General features: G+C 65.9%; 1 protein-coding gene across 1 annotated transcript in view; it reads right to left on the bottom strand.

The window, feature by feature from the left end:
* Window positions 1-12,263, bottom strand: part of RXRA (retinoid X receptor alpha) — a 93,105-nt gene extending 80,842 nt beyond the window's left edge. The window contains exon 1 of the mRNA XM_061434152.1: window positions 12,141-12,263. Coding sequence (XP_061290136.1) covers window positions 12,141-12,168 — 28 coding nt within the window. The 5' untranslated portion in view covers window positions 12,169-12,263. The remainder of the gene's footprint in view (window positions 1-12,140) is intronic.
* Window positions 12,264-20,850: the final 8,587 nt, after the last annotated feature.

The raw sequence follows: 20,850 nt of genomic DNA, 5'->3' as shown, positions 1-20,850 counted from the left end.
CCTCAGGGCCCACAAGGACTGTGGGTGCATCTCCAGGCCGGACGTGCCCACGTGGGCACACGCGATCCACTCAGGCACACAGAGGACATGCCCATGTGGGCACACGCGATCCACTCAGGCACACAGAGGACATGCCCATGTGGGCACACGCGATCCATTCAGGCACACAGAGGCTCACACGTGTGGGCACACGCGATCCATTCAGGCACACAGAGGCTCACACGTGCGCTCTGGCCCCGGAACCCGGCCACAGGGATGACCCGACCCCGTCTCTGCGCCCCCACGGGGTCCTGGCTCCAAGTCCCCAAGGAGGGTCTGGGCAGGATGGGGGTCCCTGAGGACGGGGGGCCCAAACACACACCACTCACAGTCCTGGCCTCTCTGTCCAGCAGCCACTGGCTCACAGACCCCTGAGCCGGCCGGAGCACGCAAGGCAGGGGTCCCGTGAGTTGGAACAGAGGATGACGGGGCAGACCCTGGGGCCCCCTGGCCTCTCGGTCCTGAGGGCCAAGTCCAAGGGACCCACGGCCAGCAGGGACCCACCCAATACGGGCACGTGAGCCGAGGGCCACCAGGCTCCAAGCAGGGCGTACAGACGGCTGGGACACACCGGCAGTGACAGCAGGGAGGGGAGCACCCATGTGCACACATGTGTGTGTGGGGCCTGCACCAGGAGGGGCCGAGGGTAAGCGGGGGAGGGAGGCCCAGGCAGGCCACCTCCAGAACCCCGGAGGGTCTCCCTATGAGACCCACTCGCTCCCCCAAGGCCATGATCTGCCTGCCCCATGTCCGGCCCCAGGGGCCTGGGGGTCCCTAGCTGCCCCCGCGATAACGACTCTGTAGCTTATCAGCCCCTTCCAGGACCAGCGTGGGCGCGAGAGCCATTCCATCCCCCCGTCAGCTGGCCGTGAGAGTGCCCCACTGCCCGAAGGGGAGACGCGGGGACTGTCCACAAGCACGCAGCCTGCAGCAATGAGCTGCGGGCAGGGCAGCACAGGGACACACAGGAGCCGGCCTGCCTCCCAAGGACCGCAGCCAGCGAGGGCCTGGGAGGTGTGACCTTGCCCCGTGACCCTGGGACTGCGGGCGGGAAGGGTGCCAGCCGGGGTCAGAGGGGCGGCACCTGGACTGGGGGCCGGCCAACCAAGAACCAGAACTGCCCGCGGTCCTGCACTCAGACCGCGCCTGGGCAGAGGAGGCCTGTGCCCCGAGCTAGCCACAGAGCTGGGAGGAAGTCAGCAGGCACCGAACGCCCCATGGGAGCCCAGCTCAGGCCGGGGGCTGTGCCCGGACACCTGCCCACCCTTCCAGCCTGCGAGGGAGGCCCAGCAGGGCCTCGGATGCTCTCGGACACCCCGGGCTCTGCGGTGCACTTGGCCTGCGGATTCTCCCGTCCCCCTGGGCGCCCATTTGCAATGGTGGCCCATGGCACGAGCTCCAGCCTGCCCAGCTGCCTGGGTCCAGGCAGTAGCGGCCAGGTGCCAAGCTGCACCCACACCAAAGTCCTAATGCCCCCAAATCCGCCACCACTATGATCTCCTTACTGGGTAAAAGGCACAGCCCCAGGCCCTCTTACGCTCAGGGCCAAAGCCCCGGACCGCTTCTGCCTAGGTCACCAGGCCCGGCCCCTCCTCACACACAACCCAGACGCCACCCCCCTGGCCCAGGACCCTCCAACGGCTCCACCTCCTGGGACAAAAGTTCAGAGGCTTCTCTGGGCTCTCTGATTCCATCTCTACCCTTTCCCCTGGCTGGTTCAGCTCCAGCCACACAGGAGATGCGAGCAGCTCTGGGGGGAGGCCTCAGACACGTTAGTCAGACAGAACTAAGATGCAAACCTGAGCATGCAGAAGCTGACGTCTCCCAGGCAAACTCCCGTGCATCCTTCACGACCCCCTCTAGAGAGCCCAACCCAGTGACGCCAGAGCAAACCAGTGGTGCTTCTGCTGCGCCCCCGCTGCCTCCTGCGGCCCCCACACCCCACTCACGCCATCCCCTCCCTGACAGCCCCCCCACACCCCACTCACGCCATCCCCTCCCTGACAGCCCCCCCACACCCCACTCACGCCATCCCCTCCCTGACAGCCCCCCACACCCCACTCACGCCATCCCCTCGCTGACAGCACAGGCAGGCGTGACCACGCCTGTCAACCATGAGTGACCGACCCTGCCACGCTTTATCAGCACCACTTTACGGAGAAGGCCCAGAGGGGATTCAAGACTCTGGTCTAAAGTGACACAGACGGTGGTCCACCCAGTCCCTCGGACCCCAAGCACCACTCTCCAGCCCGGGGGCTGGGCCTCACACAACCCTGCCACGCCAGCGACCAGCAGGAGCCAAGCGTCCGCAGACAGACAGCCAGTCAGACGGACGGAGGGACGGACAGACGACGGCAGGCAGGAGGGAGATTAGCTCTGAACCTCTCGCCCCACCGGCCAGGTTTCAACAAGACAGCCTCAGCTGCAGAGGAAGGAACCAGGTCTCAACACAGGGCATCGCCTGGGGCTGAGGGCCCCCCCACGCTGCAGCCAGGCACTGGGTCCAAAGGAAACCCGGGTTCTGTCCAGCAGTGGGAGGCGGCGGCCTCTGCGGCACTCAGAGCGGACGTGGGGGGACAGGAACACACACCGCCCCGGCCTGGCCTCAGGCTCCCTCGAGGGCTGCTCCACGCCCAGGAGTAGGCCCCGGGGTGGACAGACACGCACAGCAGGGCTCCCCTCCCCTGGGAGTCGGGACGGACCCCCAGAGGGGCATCCAACAAGGACGACTCTGAGTCTCAAGTGCAGGGAGCAGGCAGATAGATGTGTTTTCGGAAAACACTAACTCAGCCCACAAACACTTTCCGAGGCCACAGCGGTGCCTGCTGCTCTGCGTTTAGCAGCAAACGAGGCCTCCAGCCAAGCCCACCGAGGTCTTGCTCCTGGGTCCCCCTGCCCTAGGAGCAAGAGCCCACCCGACCGGCGGTGTCGGCCAAGGGTCCCAGCGGGGAGCAGCACTTCCATCTCCGACGCGGCCCAACATCCTTCCTTCCATTTCACCAACGAGGAAACCGAGATAAACAGGGAGGAAGTAACACACTCCAAGTCACAAAGTTCACGCGGCAAGGCCGGGACGGGCAGGCCACAGGGCTCTGAGCAACCCCCTGGCCGTCGCTGGCACCCACCTTCTGTCCAGGGACACAGACGAGGGAAGCGGGGAGGCCCTGGCTCTCCTCCCCACGTCCGAGACCCTCCAGCTGGACCCTGGAAGGTCGTGGCCCACCTAGCCTCCGTCTGAGCCCAGAGTGGCCTGGCACTCGGCACCCAAGGCCCCCACCTCCTGCCCACCCCCCGACCTTGATCCTGGGCAGAAAGTCCGGGAGCAGGGGTGGGGCAGGGGCGGCTCTGCCACCTCCCGTGGACTCTGGCCCCAATCAGAGCTCTTTTTCCTCAATCCAGGCGAGGAGGGGGTAAGTGAGGAGCCATCAGGCAGACCAGCGCTCCCGCAGGAGGCTCCGTGTGGGGGGCGGGGGCACCTTGGCGGTGGACCAGGGATGGGGACAGACGGGCGACGGAGGAAGGACCCCAGCTGCTCCACGTGGAGAGGGGCCCAGCTCTGGCCACCCCCTTCCCCAGGAGCGGAGCTGGTGTAAGCTCACGAGGAGGGCCAGCGTGGTCACGTTCCAGACCAGCACGTCCCAGGCCCAGGCAGCAGAGGAGACGTCAGGTCAGCAGGAACGGGCCCAGAGGAGCTGCCTGCCGCCAGGTGCCGGCCAGGCCCATTCCCGGCCTCCCCTCCTTCCAAGGTTAATTATTCCTAGAGCAGCTGACCACACCCCCCGTGCTCACCTGGCGCCTCACCAGCAGACGGGCCACCCAGCCAGAGGCCAGCGGAGGAGCCTGGCTGTGCCGCCAGATCCTTCTGAAACCTGTCAGGGTGGGTCCTGACCCACCGCCCACCCAGCAAACTCTAGCTTATCCCTTAAAGCCTAACAACATCACCTCCTCTTTGCAGCCTCCCTGACTTCCCCAGGCAGTGAGAGGTGAGGCAACTGAGACCTGGAAAAGTGACTGGCCAGCCCAGAGACACCCGGCCTCCCCGCTCAGAGCTGACACTCATTCTCACCGATCAGCTCTGAACACAAAAAAGCCAGAAAGCAGAATGAGCGGCGCTGAATGCATGGGAAGGGGGTGAGGGTCACAGGATCCTGAGCAGTGGCCCGAGGGCCACGCTGGGGCATCCCACGGAGAATGCGCATCCCATGGATGCACCGGCCCTACGGAGAATCCCAGGGCACAGGGTACGAACTGGCCTCGGAGCACCCGCAAGCCCCGCCCAACCTCCATCTGCAACGCTCCAGACTCCCCCTCACGCTGCTCACCCCCAAACTGCCTCACCATCACACCCCAGGTGAGAACCAGAGCTGGGCAGGTGGGCCCGCCGGGACTGACCGTCCGGCCAACCCTCAGCCGACTTCCCAGCTCCCACAGCCCCGGGCCTGCCCCCTCAGCAGGGAGAGGACAAGGAGCCATTTCCTGAGGAGCGGTCCCCAGCTCAGGGGAAGGAGGCCAAGGGCGAGAGGCCGACACTTCCAGCAGCCAGAGGGCCCCAGGGAAACCACGGCAGGGGAGACGGGATCTGCCCAGACACGCAGCGAGCTGGCCAGGGAGCAAACTGGACTGTCCACCCGGCCTGGGCTGCAGCCCTGCGAGACACAGGCTCTCCTGACCCATGCAGGTGGGGTGGGGGCGACCACCTGCCCGCCCAGGTGTGGCAACCACAGAGGGGCTTAGGGGATCCCCGAGAGCTCAATCAGGCATCTCCAGGAAGTGACAACCTCTGCTGAGGGCACCCCAAAGCTGCTCCAGACAAAGCTGGGTCACGGGGACGCACAGCAGGTGTGTCTCCAAGAAGGAGGCCCACCACCACTCGGACCCCAGCGTTGACCTTCTTCTGGGCCCTCATCCGCCAGGGCACCTTGGGCACATCCCTCAAGCTCCCCAAGTCTAAAAGCCCCACCCCCAAACGTGGACCGCAGGGCCCCTCCACTTGAGGGGCGGCTCAGCCAGGTCACCACCATGTGACCACTGCTGCCCAGTAACCCCAACACCCGGCCCGGCCTCTCAGGGCCCAACGGCCGGCAAGGTGGGTGCTCTGGACAAGAGGCCGGGATTCTCCGGAGAGCGGGGGCCAGGCTGGCCCACCAGCCCCTGGAGAAGGCCCTGGGCGCGCCCTCCATGGTGCGGGGTGAGCTGCCACGACAGCAGCCACTGGTGACCTCCACCCACTCCTCAACCCCCAGCGCGTTCCTGGACGGCTGGGGCCGTGCGTGCTCCCGGCCAGCCCTCCGCTGCTTCTTCAAGGCAACGCTGTCACCCGACGCCCAAGCCCAGCACCCCATCCCAGAGCCCACCGCCCCGCGTCCTGCACACACACACACGAGGGGGCGACTGGGGACGGCCTGGCTGGAGCTGGCCGGGGACAGCACGCAGCTTCTGGAGGACACGGGCCCACAGACGGGCACCGAAGGGACTGGGACAGGGACCCCCAGGTGGGGGCTCGGGGCCAGCTGCCCAACTGGTGCCCGCTCCCGAGGCCGGAGCAGAAGGCAGCCGTCCGTCAAGGGCGCGTGAGCACAGCGACTCCGGCCACCTGGGCTGTCACCACCTGACCTCTGCCCGGGGCCAGCGCGGACACTTAAGCTAAATTGGTCAATTACGGGCCACTTAGACCCGTCCCGGGGCTCCCGGCCTCCCTCTGCTCAGCACGGCAGCACCAGGAAGCTGGTTGAATCAGTAACCTCATTACAGCCCCGCAGCCACGCCTGGGGCCAGCTTTGAACTCCGCGGGGGCGGGTCCGTGGCTGCTGCAGGGTTTACTCGCGGCTGGCCCAGGCCCAGCTCGCTCCCCTCTCCATCCCCTCCCTTCCGTGCCAGAGGCTCCAGACTCAAGACAGCCGCAGCCTCCACGAGGACCCGTCACAGCAGCCCCGTGCCCCGCGCCCAGCCAGAAACCATGCAGCTCGGATGAGCCCACACGAGGGGCTGGGTCCTCTCCTGGGCCCATGCGCAAGGAAGGCACAGCTAACTCCAGCCCAGGGACCCAGCCTGAGCCCCTAGGAAGCCACGTGGGGTCCCCAACCCCGGCCCAGGCTTGGGCCCACTCACAGGGGCACCGGCCACGTCGGGCTTCAAGCCCACCCAGGACCCTCCCCACTCCAGCCCCTGCCTGCTGCCGGCTCACCCTCTGCGCAGAGCTGGCGGCCTAACCCCGATCCCCGACGGCCCGGGGCCCCTCCCTGTCCCAGTGTCAACCAGCTGCCTCTCACACAGTAGCGCCTCTCCCAGCTTAGGCCACGCAGGCCCGGGGGCCAGGCCTCTGGGCGCTGGTCTCAGCTGACCCTGCTCCGGAGGGCCCACCCCCACACCTGTTGCAAGCCCGCCTCTCCGCCAGAGTCCGCGCCAGAACCGGCTCCAGCAGGAAGCCTGGCCACCCCCACCGCTCACGCCCAGCTCTGCGGGGCGGCGGGGCCCGTCCAGCACCGGGCAGGTGCTCCCCGGGTGCTGAGTGGACCAGAGCCAGCCAGCAGGCCTGAGGCCTTCTAAGGAAGACCTCGTGGGGACTGTGCTAGAACCAGCTGGGAAGGCCGGGCCTGGGTGCGCGTGTGCGCATGCGTGTGCAGCTGTTCGTATACACGGATGTGTGTACGCCTCTGCACCTGTGTGCACAGACGCGTGGGGCGTGCAGTCACGAGCACGTGTGTGTGTGTGTTCGGGGTGGGGAACACGGCGAAAAGCGAGGCCCCGCCCTGCTCTGGGGACCAGGTGTGGCTGCCCGCCCCCCAGCACCCACCGGGGCCCTCAGGGATTTGCTGCGGACAGCTCCGCCCTGGGGGGTGAGGGAGGGGACCCCAGGCCACAGGGGTCCTGAGGCTGCGCCTTGAGCTGTGACCCAGCCCGTGGTTCTCCACCCTCGGCTCTGGCCCTACCCCCAGCCAGGGACGACCCGGGATGAGGACCTTCCAGGGAGAACGGGAGAGAAGGAGGGCAGTGAAGCTTCAAGCCCCGTCAGGTCTCCCAGAACAGAACGCTCACCCGAGGGCCCGGGACACCTAACAGGCCCCGGGGAGGCAGGACAGGGCACAGACGCAGGGCCCACCAGGCAGGTGGTTTCTGAAGACGCCCCCTGAGGATCAGGCGGTCGCGGCCCGTCCCTGGACACGGGGCCCAACCGGAGCTGAGAAAAGGCAGGCGGAACTGCCCAGAGGCGAGCCCAGCCCGAAGGCCCCCACAGCTCCACGGGCCCGTCCCTGCGAGGATGTCACGGGGCTAGAAACCCAGGCCCAGGGACACAGCAGGCACCCAGGGGATGGCACCACTGTGTCCTCGGGTGGGCAGCACAGGGCCCTGGATGTGTCGTAAGAGGCATTCAGAGACACGGGATAGACGGGGGCTACGGATGAAAGGGGGCCCTGCGCAGGCACCAGGCTCACCTGCCCCGCTCACGCAGGGACGCGGGGACACACAGATGGAGGGACGCGGGACAGCCGGCGGCGGGCGGGCCAGGCGGCCGGAGCGCGGCACACAGGGCCGCGGCGCGCACGTGCGTCCCCACTCTCCCCTGCGTCGGCCCGGGCCGATTTTATTTAGCTGCTTTCTGCTCCATTTCACGCTCATTCCGCTGCTGAGCTAGACAATTGCTCTGTAACTCTAGGGTGCAATTTCCCAGTCTGTGAGGCGCTGGGGCACGACTGCTCGAACATCCCGCACCAGGCTCTCGGTGGGCGTGCAAGCCAGGCCCTCGCCCGCCCCCTCCCAGGGGCCGCGGAGCAGGGCCCCAGCTGGGCTGCGGGAGCCCAGACCAGGCGCCTCATCTGTGCTCCGAGCGTGGAGGACAGGGTGGGGCCACCCCCTTTCCCGCGTCTGCTGCACGGCCGCCACAGCAGCAGCTACGCCTCTGCTTCATGGTCCTGTTTTGCTCCATCACTGGACATCCGGGCCCCCTGACCCCCGTCATCAACCCAGACAGGGTACACAGGGAGGCTCTGACCACAGGCCGCACCTCTGAAGGAGGCCGTCAGGGAGACACAATCGACTGCCTTCCCCTGCACCCAGCAAAGGCCGGCGCGCGCGTCCATTTTACAGATGAACAGTTGAGGCTCCGATAGGCCGGCAGGCAGGACACACACACAGGCTGCAACGACAGGGGACCCGATCCCCAGAGGCCTGGCCACCAGCCCACAAGAAGACACAGCCCCCCAGGAAGGGGCAGCTCCAGGGTCCCCGGGATACACCGGGTCACTCGAGAGGGTGCAGGTCGGGGGAGCAAGGGACAGAGGGGCCTGCGGACAGGAGAGTGAAACCGGAGCTGTCCCAGCACGAGCAGGGCAGGCGGGGAGAGGGGAGGGGACTGGCCCTGCCCCCTGACCACAGCATCCAGGACACAGATCTGCTCAGTGTACGCCAGGGCAAAAGACTCGAGGGGCGCCCACCGGCGGACACCAGCCCCACCAGGCACCGGGGCCCGCGAGGGTCCAGGCCCCTGCCCGTACCTGAGCCTGCCAGCAGCCGGCTCCCGTGGGAACAGACCAGTAGGTTGGGCACCTCAAGCCCCTGGCCACTAGGGCCAGCTGCCATGAACTCTGACAAAACCAGGGGCAGGCGGAAGAGGGAAGGAGGGTCAGGTCTGGTCCTGGGCCAGCTCACGGGCCTCTGCCCTGGCCTGTGCATGGCAGCTGAGTCAAGCTCGGGAGCTCTCTGCTCCTACGGGACGCGCCAAGCTCGAGCCCACCACCCGCTGCGGAAACAGGCCAACTGTGGAAAGAGCTCAGGCAAGCCGGGAAGGTGGAACTCTGCAGGCAGCTTCCACAGGCTCTGGGCGGGCCTTCGGGGCCTTCACCCCCCCACACACACACCGCCCCCCAAGTCTGCCCCACCCTGCCTCACCAAGGGCCCTGTCCTGATGCCGGATGCCACGCACACCAGCCCCATTCTGCACGCACATTAATTCCACAACCAGCCCCTGGGGCCTCCTCTCCCAGGATGACAGACGAGGACCACCACCGGAAACTCGCCCCAGAGCCACACGGAGGCGGGGGCCAGGGCGGGGGAGGCCAGGGAGGGCGGGCGGAGGGCCTCCTGGAGGAGGCGCAGCTCCCTGCAGGCCCTGAAGGACAGGCGCAGCTGGACGAGCTGGTAGAGCTGGAGCCGGCCCCCAGCGGCCGCCCCGGTGTGCGCACGGCTGCCCGTTCAGCTCTGCCAAGCCCCAGCTCAGAACCGCCCGGCCCGCCCCCCGTGGCCCTTCCCGAGGGTCCCCAGCGCGTCCCACCGTGTCCAGGCAGAGTGGGTCAGGGCTACGCACTGGGCCCAGGCGCAGCGGATAGGCGTCCAAGTCCAGGCCGGCAAGGCGATGGCCACAGCCACGGCCAAGCCCATCCGAGGGCTGTTTTTCTCACCCTGACACTTCCCCCATCAACACACAGAGCCCCCTCTGGAGTTTACCAAAACAAACGCCCCAACAGTCCCAGGGCCCAGGCCAAGACGGGACTGCCTCGGCAGGCCGGCCTCCAAGCCCGGCCTCCGCAGAGTCACGTGACCCTGTTATTTCGGGAGGCCCGAGAATGTGCTCTATTTTGGGTCCCGAGGGCTCTGATGTTACCAGATGCCCCTCATCCGGGCTCCGAGCTCTCCCAGGTCCCCAAGAGCTGCCCAGAGGGCGATCAGTGGACCTACTGTGCTGTTACTGCGCCCTCCACCCATCCCCAGGCAAACGGGCCACGAGCAGCCAGGGGTCTGGGGTCTGAGACCTCGAGACTGCAGACTCAGCCTTGCAGCCCCACCAGCCAGACTGGTGCCAGCACAGGCCTTCTCTCAATCGGCACAGGCGCTGGTCAGCCGTGGGCAGCAGGGGCTGCCGTGGACAAGTTCTTGGGCCCAGATCCGTACCTTGGGCTCGTCCCTGCCCTGCCCTGCCCTCACGGGGAGGCTTGGCAGCTGGGAGACTCCCGGGCAGGTAAGAGCAAGGACCCAGGCCCGCCACACCCCAGGCAGTAGGTGCTGGAAGGACCAGGCCCTCTGCCCAAGGCCCCGAAAGTGGATGGACAACCGTTAAGGGGCAATGCCGCCTGCCCAACTGCTCCAGATCTGCCCCGGGCAGCCAGCCACGCCTGGACAGGCAGGGCCTTCCGACACTCACCCCCCACGAGGGATTAGGCCGTGTTGACAAAAGGGCTTAGGCAAGTAGCCGCTTAAATGGACCTTCAACTCCACTGGACTTCAGAGCTGGTCACAAGCTTAGAAAAAAAATAAAGTGTAATCAGAGTCCAGGGCTGTCTGCTCAGGCCTGGGGCATGGGCTGCCTGGGAGGCCGCAGGCCGGGTCAGAGAGAAGCCCCCACCCCCAGCCTCCTTGCCGCGATGGGAGGGCTGGGGGGAACATAACACCCGTCCAGGTTCCTGGGACACAACTTTTCCTCCCTGTGGGGACTCCAGCACAGCCAGCCTGCGGCAGGGGCCCTCCATGGGCCCACTCCTAGGACCCTGCCAGCATGTCAGGGACGGGGACCCGTCCGGCTCCACGGCACCCAGGCAGGGCCCTGCCTCATCGGGGGGCCTGGGAGAAGAGCAGAGACAGAGTTGAGCGCTCCTGTCCCAGGGGGCGCCTCTGTGCGTGTACACATATGTGTAAGACTTTAATAGCGACAGGAGAAGTTGTTGGCCTACATAGGGACGCCCCCCAGCCAGGCCCAGCAGCAGCAAGTCAGAATCAACTCAGCTTTCAATCCATACACACGGCGTCACCACGGGCTGGGGCTTCAAACCCCAAACCATCACTTTGTAGCCGCTGGTCTCAACCAGTTGTCTCATCCGCAAAATGGACGTGCGTGCCCGCCCTGGAGGCTCTGAGAAGGAAGGAGAGCGCCCAGCCTGGCGCCTGCGGAGGCCTGGACCGCGCAGGGTCACGGAAAGAGTCTTCTTGGACCCGGCGAACTTAGAAGCCCACCCCGGTCACCATGTCACACGCCCCTCTGCGCAGCTGCCAGGAGTGCTCAGACCCTCACCCAGCCATCCCGGGAAGCCCGGCCGGCTCCACGCGGCTCCCCTCCACCTCCCCATCTCAACAAACGTCCCCGCAGCTGCGCCGCGTTCTGGCGGCCAACCGGGTGGCCAAACTGCACCCCAGGCTGCCAGGGGGTGGGCAGGCAGGAGCGGCAACAGACCGCGGGTTTCATTCATAATCAGCTGTTTTAATTTCCATTCAGCACAAATCCTTCACCCAGCCTGACAGCCCGGCTGCCGGCCCCACCGCCAAATTAATATCCTTCCCGGGCTCATTTATAAAGTCTCCCCACCCCCTCCCCCTCCCCTGCCTCTCACTGGTTCCCAAACCCGCGGGAGGACAGCGGGCTGGGGGCACCTGGCCATGCCCCCTCCTCCTTTGTGGGGCCAGAACTGGAGCTGGAGAGTGGTCCAGGGCAACGGAGCCACTGGGCGCGATGGCAGCGGAAGGACGGGGAAGCCGGCCCTCAGACCCTCCAGGGTGTCCACCCCAAGAGCAGGGCCAGCTCCAGGGAACGCCAGGAGAACACTCGCGTGCGCCAGAGTGAGGGTCCCCGTTTCTGGAAGGGGGCCTCTCCGGGTTTGATGGTCCCGGTCTTAAGGCCCTTCGGCGACCCTACCCACTGGCGCCCGGGCGGCTCTGGAGGAGGAGGGGTCCCGAGCGTTCCAGGGCCGGCGGCCTGCTGGACTCCGCAGCCCGGGCGGCGGCGCAGAGGCCGTCCCGATGCCAGGGCGGCCGGAGGCTGGGAGCGCACAAGTTGCGCCGCCCCGCTGGAGCTGGGCGCCCGGGCGGGGGGCGCCAGCTAACGCCGGGCGGGGCCGGGAGTCCCCCCCGCCCCGGTCCAGCCGACCGGCCGCCCCTCCGGCCCCGCTGCCCGCCCGCTGCCCGCTCCAAGTCGGCGGCCCGCCGCGGCCCGCGAGCTGCCCGCCGCCCTCGCCCGCTCCGCGCCCAGCCGGCCCGGGGAAAAGTTGCCCGGCCCACCCGCTCCCGGCCCCGCGCCCCAACTCCGCGCGGGCCGGCCGGGGGGCGCGGGGCCGGGCGGGGCGGGCCGGGGGCCCCGCGCGCGCCGGGGACGCGCCCCGCCGCCGCCCGCGATCACTCACCGAGCGGCAGGAAATGTTTGGTGTCCATGTCTGCGGCGACCTCGCGGCGGCCCCCGGCGCGGCCGGCCGGGCCCGGGCGGCGGGAGCCGGCGGCGGCGGCGGCGGCGGCGGCGCGCGGAGGCCGCGGCGCGGCGAGTTGTTGCAAAAGTCGCCCAACAATGTAAACTACTTGTGCCGCGCGCCCCCGCCGCGCGCGCGCCCGCCCGCCCGCGCCCCCGCCGCGCGCGCCCGCGCCCCGCTCCGACCGCGGCGGCGCCGGCGGGGGGCGGCGGGGGGCCCGCGACGGGCGCGGACTCGGCGCAGCGCCGCCACCCGCCCGCCCGGCCTGCGCGCGCGCCCAGCCCCGCCCGCCCGGAGCGCGCCCCTCGCCGGCCCCCCGCCCCAACCCGCCCTCCCGGAGCGCAACCCCCTGCGCCCCCGCGCCGTCCGGAGCGCGCCCCCCGCCCCCTGCGCGCGCGCCCAGCCCCGCCCGCCCGGAGCGCACCTCCCTCCGCCCCCCCCGCCCCCTGCGCGCCGCCCCCCCCCGCCCCGCCGTCCGGAGCGCGCCCCCTTCCCCCGCGCCGCCCGCCCCGCCGCCGAGTTGCAGGCGAGGGAGCGCGGTGCAAACTTGCAAGTTTTCCTCCGCCAGGGGTTCCCGGGAGTCGCTCGGGGGCGGCGGCGCGGGGGCGGGGGGCGCGGGCGGGGCGGGAGCAGAATTCCCTCCCCGGCCTGCCACCCCCCCCCCCAAAAAAAAAAAACCACCGGGCGGAGCAGGCGGACAGCGGCCGGGCCATTGTCTGGGCGGCCACACAAAGCGGCCGGCCGCGCGGCGCGCAGAGCCTGCCCGGCGCCTGGGGAAACTGAGGCCCCGGGTGGCACAGGCTCGGCTCCGGGGTCTAGTGTGGGGTTTCATTTTCTGGAGCCCCCATCTGGCCCCCACTCCCACACTCCGGGCGCCCCCAGCCCCGCCCCCACGGACGGCTAGCTAGGCTCCCCCCACCCCGGGAAGGGGGGCTGGTTGGGGAGGGGGCGCCCCGGCTTCTGGGAGCACCAGGCTCGGGACCAGGCGCGGCAAGCTGGGTGCTGACTCTGTGGCCAGGTGGCTATTTTTACGCCTTGGACAGTTCTCTGCCCTGACTTCTAAATTCATGACGTGTTTGTTTAAAAGCGAAAGGACGGATGCCCGTCCTGACAGCTCGGGGCAGCTGGAGTTGGGGCTCCTGCGTGAGTTACCTGTGTGGACCTGGGTCTCCTGACCCCGGCCCCACCCCAGGCTCGCTGCCCTGCTAGGTCCACTCCTGAGGCGCTTCCCCACGTCACCCGGGCCGCACATGTGACCCCTGGGCCAGGGGCACTGATGGGAGGGCCCAGCCGGCGGCTCAGGGACAGACACAGCCCTGGACTACAGGGGGGCCCTCCTGCCTCGGGCACCATTGCCACCTATGTGATCTCCAGCCTGCCTCCCCAGCCCCCTTCTGGGCTTCACTTTCCCCTCTGTGGAATGGGCACACAACAGGACCGCCTCCCCATGGACAGCCAGGGGCTGGATCCCACAAGGCCACTGAGACCTGTCCTGCTGCAGAGAGAGGCCCTCGGGCCACTGGGAGCATCCTGGGCTGCGGGGCGGCGGGGGGGGGGTGTCAGGTAAGTTCTGGTTGGGGAGCCCTCCCTCCCCTGGCACAACCACAGGCCATGGCCCAGGCTTGCCCTGTCCCCCTGGCTCCTGTCTGATCCCTGCCTGCCTTTCTCCCCTACTCGAGAAAGTCTGGTTTTTGCTGGCTCCTGAGCCCCCTGCCCATCTGCCCCTGCCTCCAGCCGTGGCCGGTGTAAGACTGGTCCTCATCACTGCCGTCCCAGCAAACCCACTCCCCTCTTCACCCCACTGGCCACCCACTTCTAAAGCCTGTTTCCTTCCGCCAGGGCTGGGGGCGGGCAAGCATGCAGGATGAGCAGGAGCAAACGCAGGTGCTGACACATCTGGGGTGCGCGCCTCATGCCAGCCCCCGTCTTCGGGCCTGTCTCCATTGCCCCTGGCACGGCCTTCCCTCTGTGCACCATCAGTGGCCCGTCTGAACTCCATCCTCCCAGCCTGTCCTCCTGACCTGAGTCAGACCTCGCCACTGCCACCGGAGATGAAGAGACCCTCGCCACTCGGGAGAGGAGACCACCCAGTACCATGGCACCCACTTCTTGGCTGGGCAGTGGGCACTGCTAGCCCACCTGACTAAGGAGGGCAGCCAAGGCCGGGAGAGATGACGGCGTGGAGCACCGTCACTCTGCAGCGAGGATGAAGCCAGCATTTTGGGAACGTCTGGGTCAGCGAGGGTGTGGACCCGCACAGGCCCCCAGCCCCCAGTGGCCTGTGTGAAGCACTGCCTTCGCACCACATCCCGTGCGGACAGCCAGCCATGCTCTGCGAGTGGGGGCGGGGTGCCAAGGAAACGCAAACTGTTCCTGCGTCCATTGCCATGGGTCGGTCATTCATCCGACAGACATCTCTTCAGCCCTTGCCAAGGGGCGAGACCGTGTGCTCCAGTCTAGGTAGTCAGGCAGAGGTGTGGTCCCAGGTCAACAGGCATGGGCTGGCTCCCAGTTCTTCCTATTCCCAGCCGTGTGACCTAGCCAGGTCCCTCCTTCCCTGTGCCTCAGTCTCCTCTTCTGTAGAGTGGGCACGGTCACCCTGTGCCACTGAGTCACGGGAAGACTGAATGAGGTGAGGCAGGGAGAGTCATGTAATCACGTGGACCACAGCCTTGTCTAACTCAATGAAACTATGAGCCATGCCGTGTAGGGCCACCCAAGATGGATGGGTCGTGGTGGAGAATTCTGACAAAACGTGGTCCACTGGAGAAGGGAATGGCAAACCGCTTCAGTATTCTTGCCTTAAGAACCCCACGAACAGAGGATGAGTTGGTTGGATGGCATCACGGACTCAATGGACATGAGTTTGAGCAAGCTCCGGGAGTTGGTGATGGACAGGGAGGCCTGGCGTGCTGCAGTCCCAAAGAGTCGGGCACGACTGAGCGACTGAACTGAACTGAGGGAGAGTCTGGCCCCAGGAGAAGGAGCTCAGTCCTGAGAGTTCCTGCCACTGCAGTTATCAATATGATTATGAGATGATGAAGTGGGCACTCTGGGAGCCCCAGCCCAGGGTGGGGAACCTAAGAGGCACCCACAAGGGTGTGGGAAGTGGTGGACAGGCCGGAAGTGTTAGGACAGTGACCGAAGGGCCAGGATGTGTCAGGCCAGGGGCCCACAGCTTCTGGGCACGGCTGTTTCTTGAGCTGGGTTTGAAGAAGGGAGGTTTTCATCGGATCGAGGCAGGGCTGAGGGCACTCCAGGCAGAAGGACCAGCACGAGCTCTCGCCCGGGGCGGGGAGGTAGCCAGCCTGTTGAAGGAACAGCCTTCAAAAGCCTTGGCAGGCAGGTCGGAACACGCCGGGCGCTCATAGGCAAGCTGGTCCTAGAGGCCTCGAAGCCTGAGTTCGAGCACCTGAAGTCGCCTGCCTGTGACGGTGGACACCCTGGGCTTCCCAGTCCTCCCCCGCCCCTTGCCCCAGGAAACTCAGAGACTCCGTTTGGAACTATTGGCGCCTGGAGCCAGGGAGACAGGCACAGGCGAACTTCCACGTGGGTTCCTCGGGGCCTCTGTTCCCAGGAGAGGCCTCCGACGGTGTCTCCAAGCCCCAGCCTCAGCCAGGACCCCGGGAGGCCGCGGGGGCAGTGGAGTGCGCACGTGTCCGGAGCCCCACAGGTGCCACACAGCTCCCAGCCTCATCTTGCCCGTGGCAGGGGGCCGGGAGTGGTGGGGTGCCGGGGTGCTGCAGGAGCTGGCAGGCGTGGAAGGGGAGGGCAGCGGCCGCGGAGGGAGGCCAACACCAGCCTCCTTGACGGAAATGTGCTTGCCCTTGTTACTTCTGGCCCTCGCTCCCCCCTCTAGCGGGGGCTCTTTGGTGCAAACGATCCCACAGGGCCCCGCCCGGGACGGTGGCTGCCCCATTTGGAGTCTCCAGGTCCCAGCTAACCATGGAAAAACCCGCCCCCAGCCTTCCCGCCGTGTGTTTCTGCAGCCAAAAGTATTTTTATAGTAATATCCATCTATTTACAACCTGGGATCTGAGAGGGTTTTGTTTTTTGTTTGGGTTTTTTTTTTTCCTTTTTTTTTTTTTCCTCCCTGAAGGATGCTTTTTAAGGTGCTTTGGCCTACTCCCGGTGCCTGTCTCAGCTCAGGCTTATAAACAGTCTCCAGAATCGCTTGGTGAATAATATTTTTAAAGGCCACTGTCTGCCAGGCAGGGCCCCAGAGACTGGCGTCTGGGTGGACGGCTCCCGACAGTTCCTGGGGCACCAGGGCACACCTTGGCTGCTTCCGGGGCCTTCCCTCCAAGGAGGGTCCATGTGATCCTGGGCTGATGACCAGCAGGATCTCACAGACGGGGTGGGGCCCTGACCCCCATAAACAGGGCAGGGGCTCAGGCACCCCAGCCTGTTCTCAAATCCCCCAGCCTGGAGGGCACTCTCTCACCTCCTGTGGGGGCGACCCTCTCTGTCGCTGGTGACAGCTGACTCAAGCTGGCAGGTGAGGAGGAAGCCCAGAGGGGCAGAGGGGCACCCGAGCTCGCCCAACAAGGCGGACAGAGCTGTTCCGAGTCCTGCCCTGTCTCTCCATCGTGTGGGGGAGCTCGGGAAAGCCGCTGCTCTGCACTCAGCCTGTCCTGCTTCGTGGGGAGAAGCGAGCGGACCGGGTCGGGGGACATGGTGGAGGAGGAGACGCCTTCTGAGAAGCCTCTGTCTCCCTGCAGGCTCTTGACCACTCCCGTCCACAGCAGTGGCCAGCCCTGCACAGCCAGACAAGCGTGGCCAGAGGTTAGGCTTCATCCCCATCAGATGCTCTGAAGGCAGGCTGCTCCCCTCCATCGTGTGGGAGCCTCATCCCAATCCTCTGGGAGCTGAAAGGCGGTTTGGCCAAACCAGTCCATGTGATACAGGCCTAAGGGGATGGAGCTAACTTTGTAGAGAAAGACTGGGGTTTCAGGCCAGCTCCCTGCAAGGGCTGGCGGGATCCTTCCATGCTAGGTCACTTCCATCGTGTCCAACTCTGCGACCCCAGGGACCATAGCCCGCCAGGCTCCTCTGTCCCTGGGATTCTCCGGGCAAAAAGACTGGAGTGGGTTGCCATGCCCTCCTCCAGGGGATCTTCCTGATCCAGGGATCAAATCCATGTCTCCTACGTCTCCTGCATTGGCGGGCGGGTTCTTTACCGGTAGCGCCACCTGGGAACCCCCGGAATCCTTCCAGAGGTCTCCGAAGAGATGGCCCCTCCAAACCCCAAGGGCACTTGGAAGGAGTCACAGATGCCCAGGCAGGGGACAGAAGGAGTGAGGGGCAGCTCGCAGGGGTCCAGAGAGTTCCAAGTCAGCAGAGGAAGATGCCGCTGTTTCCTGGGGTCACGAAGTCCCAGCCACCCCATCTGCCAACTCCGGCCCCAAAGACAGATTCCTGCTCCCCTGGTTCACCAGAGGCGATACAAAAACCCAGGGGAGCGGAGACTGGCTCCAGGTCATGCAGCAGCCCCAGCACCAAGGCCAACAGATTCACAGATTCACAATAAGGGTTAATGGTCGGACACCCACCCCCACTTAAAGACAACCACTCACTCAGGCCTCCAGCGAACTGCCCCATCTCCCTGCTTCTCACAGGTGTGCAGATGCTGAGACCAGGTGCAGAGAAGGGCCAGGCAGCAGAGTTGGAAACCTGGGTGCCAGGGTGGGTACCAGGAGTGGGGAGGCTGTGCCTGGCTCAGCCACCGGCTCTCCCGTGGCCCTCTCTGAACCTCAGTTTCTTCTTTAAGATGGAAGAAAAGAGCCAGCTAATCATAGAGACTTTTTTTTATTTTTAACATGAAATGAGACCATCAACAGGGAAATCAGTGTTGACGGATCCCAGGAGCAGAGGAGAAGGGCTCAGGCCGAGAGGCGCATCCTGGGGTGCCGACCCCGTCCCAGGCCTGGCTCCGAAGATGGCACGCCCCTCCCTGACTCCTCTTCCTCATGCCCTCTCCAGACGCCGCCCACCAAGCAAGAAGATAATGTGTTTTACCGGGAGCATTTATTATCGACAATTGCTCCATAAATCTCCCTCTATACACATACATATACATAAGAGGCGGATAAATACGCAGGGCAGAGCTGCCGTGCGCAATCTCCCTGATGTAGTCAACTTGCCCCCATAAAGATAACGGGAAATGATTCATAATATTTATTTGACAGACATGATATGAACCGTAATAGCCTGTTGGGATTAAAAATATCCGTACGTCTCTGTCATCCACCAATGTGGTTTAAATATTATATATGTGGCCACTGCAGCAACCGGGAGAAGGGAGCGATTATTGATGGCAGCCGTGAAGGGGAGTTGCCGTGCGCTGCAGGATGGGAGCGTGGCGACGGAATTCACCTGGGGCTCCTCGTGTCTGCGTCCAGAGAAGCTGACCCAGGAGACATTGCCCCGCACCTGGCTTACCCCCAGACCACCCGCCAGCCGGGCCACAGCTGCCCTCAGCCAGCACCATCCCAGGAGGGCCTGGCTGCAGCTTGGGGTCCGAGGAAGCAGCCACCCAGCGGAGGGCAGAGCCCTGCCACCCCACGCCCAGCAGGTTAAAAACCCTTTCCTGCTCCCCATCGCCCTCGGGATAAAGTCCAAACTCCTAAGAAAACCGGCCAGGCCCTCCCTTCCTGCCCTGAGTCATCTCCCTCCTGCCGGCACCCAGCCCTGCCCACAAAACTGCCCGATCCTGGGCAGACGGCAGCTCTGGACCGCTGTCCACACCGGCCACTCCACATTCCACCGAAGGCCCGGCCCCACCGTGGCCCCTGTGGGCAGCTGGCTGACCGCTCCCAACACGCACGCCCCAAAGCCGGGTGAGCCTCCTCTGTCGCACCAGTAGCCCACACCCTCCCGGTGCCTCCGGGAGTCCTGCTCCCTGGATGTCCCCACCGGCCTGAGAGCCCGTCAAGGCTGGGGACCTGGGCGTGGGATCACCAACTTTCCATTGCCCTACCTGGGACATTGTGGGAGCTCACGATACTCATGGAGCGGGGGCAAGGAAGGAAGTATGGTGTTGTTTTCACGGGGCTGGCTTCCTCTCTGAGCCTGGGGATGGGCTCTCAGGGTCCCTATTTACATCTCAGAACTTTTGTACTTACAAAAACACCCTTTCCCTTTCGGGGCCTCAGCTTGCCCATCAGTACAATGGGTCTCCAGTCCCTGAGTCGGGTATGTTCTCTGAGAAAGCCTTTTAGGGTTTGCTTTGGGGAAAACCCAGAGACAGCACTGAGAAAGTCTCCAGGGGATTTGAACTCCCTCCTCCATCACTCCTAGCCTGCCCCGTCCTTGCTGGTCACCAGCCCCAGAGCCCCTTCAGGACGCCCCCATCCTCAGGTCGATGATGACTGCTGGCGTTTGTTTCTCCCACTGACGAGAGTCCACGGCCCCCAGAGGAGCCACGTCTGAGCTTAAAAAAATAAACAAAAACTGCCCAGAGAAAAGGGGCTGCCCTGGAAACACGGTCGCCCGGGAGGAGAGTCAGACTTATCTGCCTACAGGGGGCCAGCCTCAGCATCCCGCCTCCCCGGGATGCGCAGCATCACCCTCGCAGGCAGGAGGGGAAGGTGAGCCCCAGCCCACACCCTGTCGACGAGCCAAAGGAGACGGCGTTCCTCCTCGCCACGGGCGTGGACCTCCACTCACTGCCCCTGGGGACACCCGCTCCTGGTGGGCCCCTGTTGGCCACTTTCCCCGCCTCCTGCTTCCAGGCGGTGCTGGCCACATGTGGGACCTGCCGGGCACCTCTGCCAGCACATTCCCAGGACAGGGGTCTCTGCTTTGTCCTGGACCGCCCCACCTCGCCCCCAGAGTGCCCAGACCCTGCATGCATGGGCTGCCCTCACCTCGCCTGGCCACTCCGCCCTCACCTCCCCCTGGGACATGAGCGTGGAGTTCCCACCTTCCCTGGGGTGAAGGAGACGCAGGATGGGGGGTGGAAACCTGGCGGTCACGGGCCCCCCGCACGGCCTGGATAGCTGCCCAGGTCCAGGAGCAGCAAGTGGGCTTAGCGGCAAGGCCGTTTCCTGCAAGGCCTTCGCTGTGGAGGGCAGGGGGGCAAGGCAGGGGCGACCCACGCACTGGTTCAGTCCCCTTTCCCTGAGAGGCCAGCCCGACTCTGCAGAGCCACAGACCCGCGAGTCAGGAGGGGACCCCCAGCTGGGGGCAAAGACAGGGCTGATCCTGGGCGCCCAGGATGGTCTGAAGGAGTCAAGTCACAGATCGCCCACCCTGGGTGAGCCACGAGGAAACCACTGGGGTGACCCGGTCATCAAGCCCCACCCGGCCCAGCCTCCAGGGTCACCGCCAGGGTCATCTCACACCCCAGGTCCCTCCAAGGGCTCTGCCCAGACGAGGTCCCAGCATTGCCCGGTTTAAGCCTCGTGGCCAGACGTTTCCAGATCGTCCCAACGTTTATATGCAGGTTTCTGTTGTCACAGGGGACTGGGCCTCTCGGTGGGGACAAGCCCGTTTCAGCCGAGTCTGCCCACACCATGCCCACAGCTGGGGAGTCGGCCACAGCTGGGTCCCTGGAGCTGAGCTGGGTGAGGGCCCGTCCCCATGAGCTATGCCCTGCTGGCTCGGCCCCTGGGTCTCAGGACTTAAGCGCTCGCTCGGGAGGGCAGAG

The sequence above is a fragment of the Bos javanicus genome, chromosome 11 (genome assembly GCF_032452875.1).
Source record: "Bos javanicus breed banteng chromosome 11, ARS-OSU_banteng_1.0, whole genome shotgun sequence".
NCBI lineage: Eukaryota > Metazoa > Chordata > Mammalia > Artiodactyla > Bovidae > Bos > Bos javanicus.
Note: the sequence above shows the minus strand (reverse complement) of the source record. Positions and strands in the feature narration are given on the sequence as shown.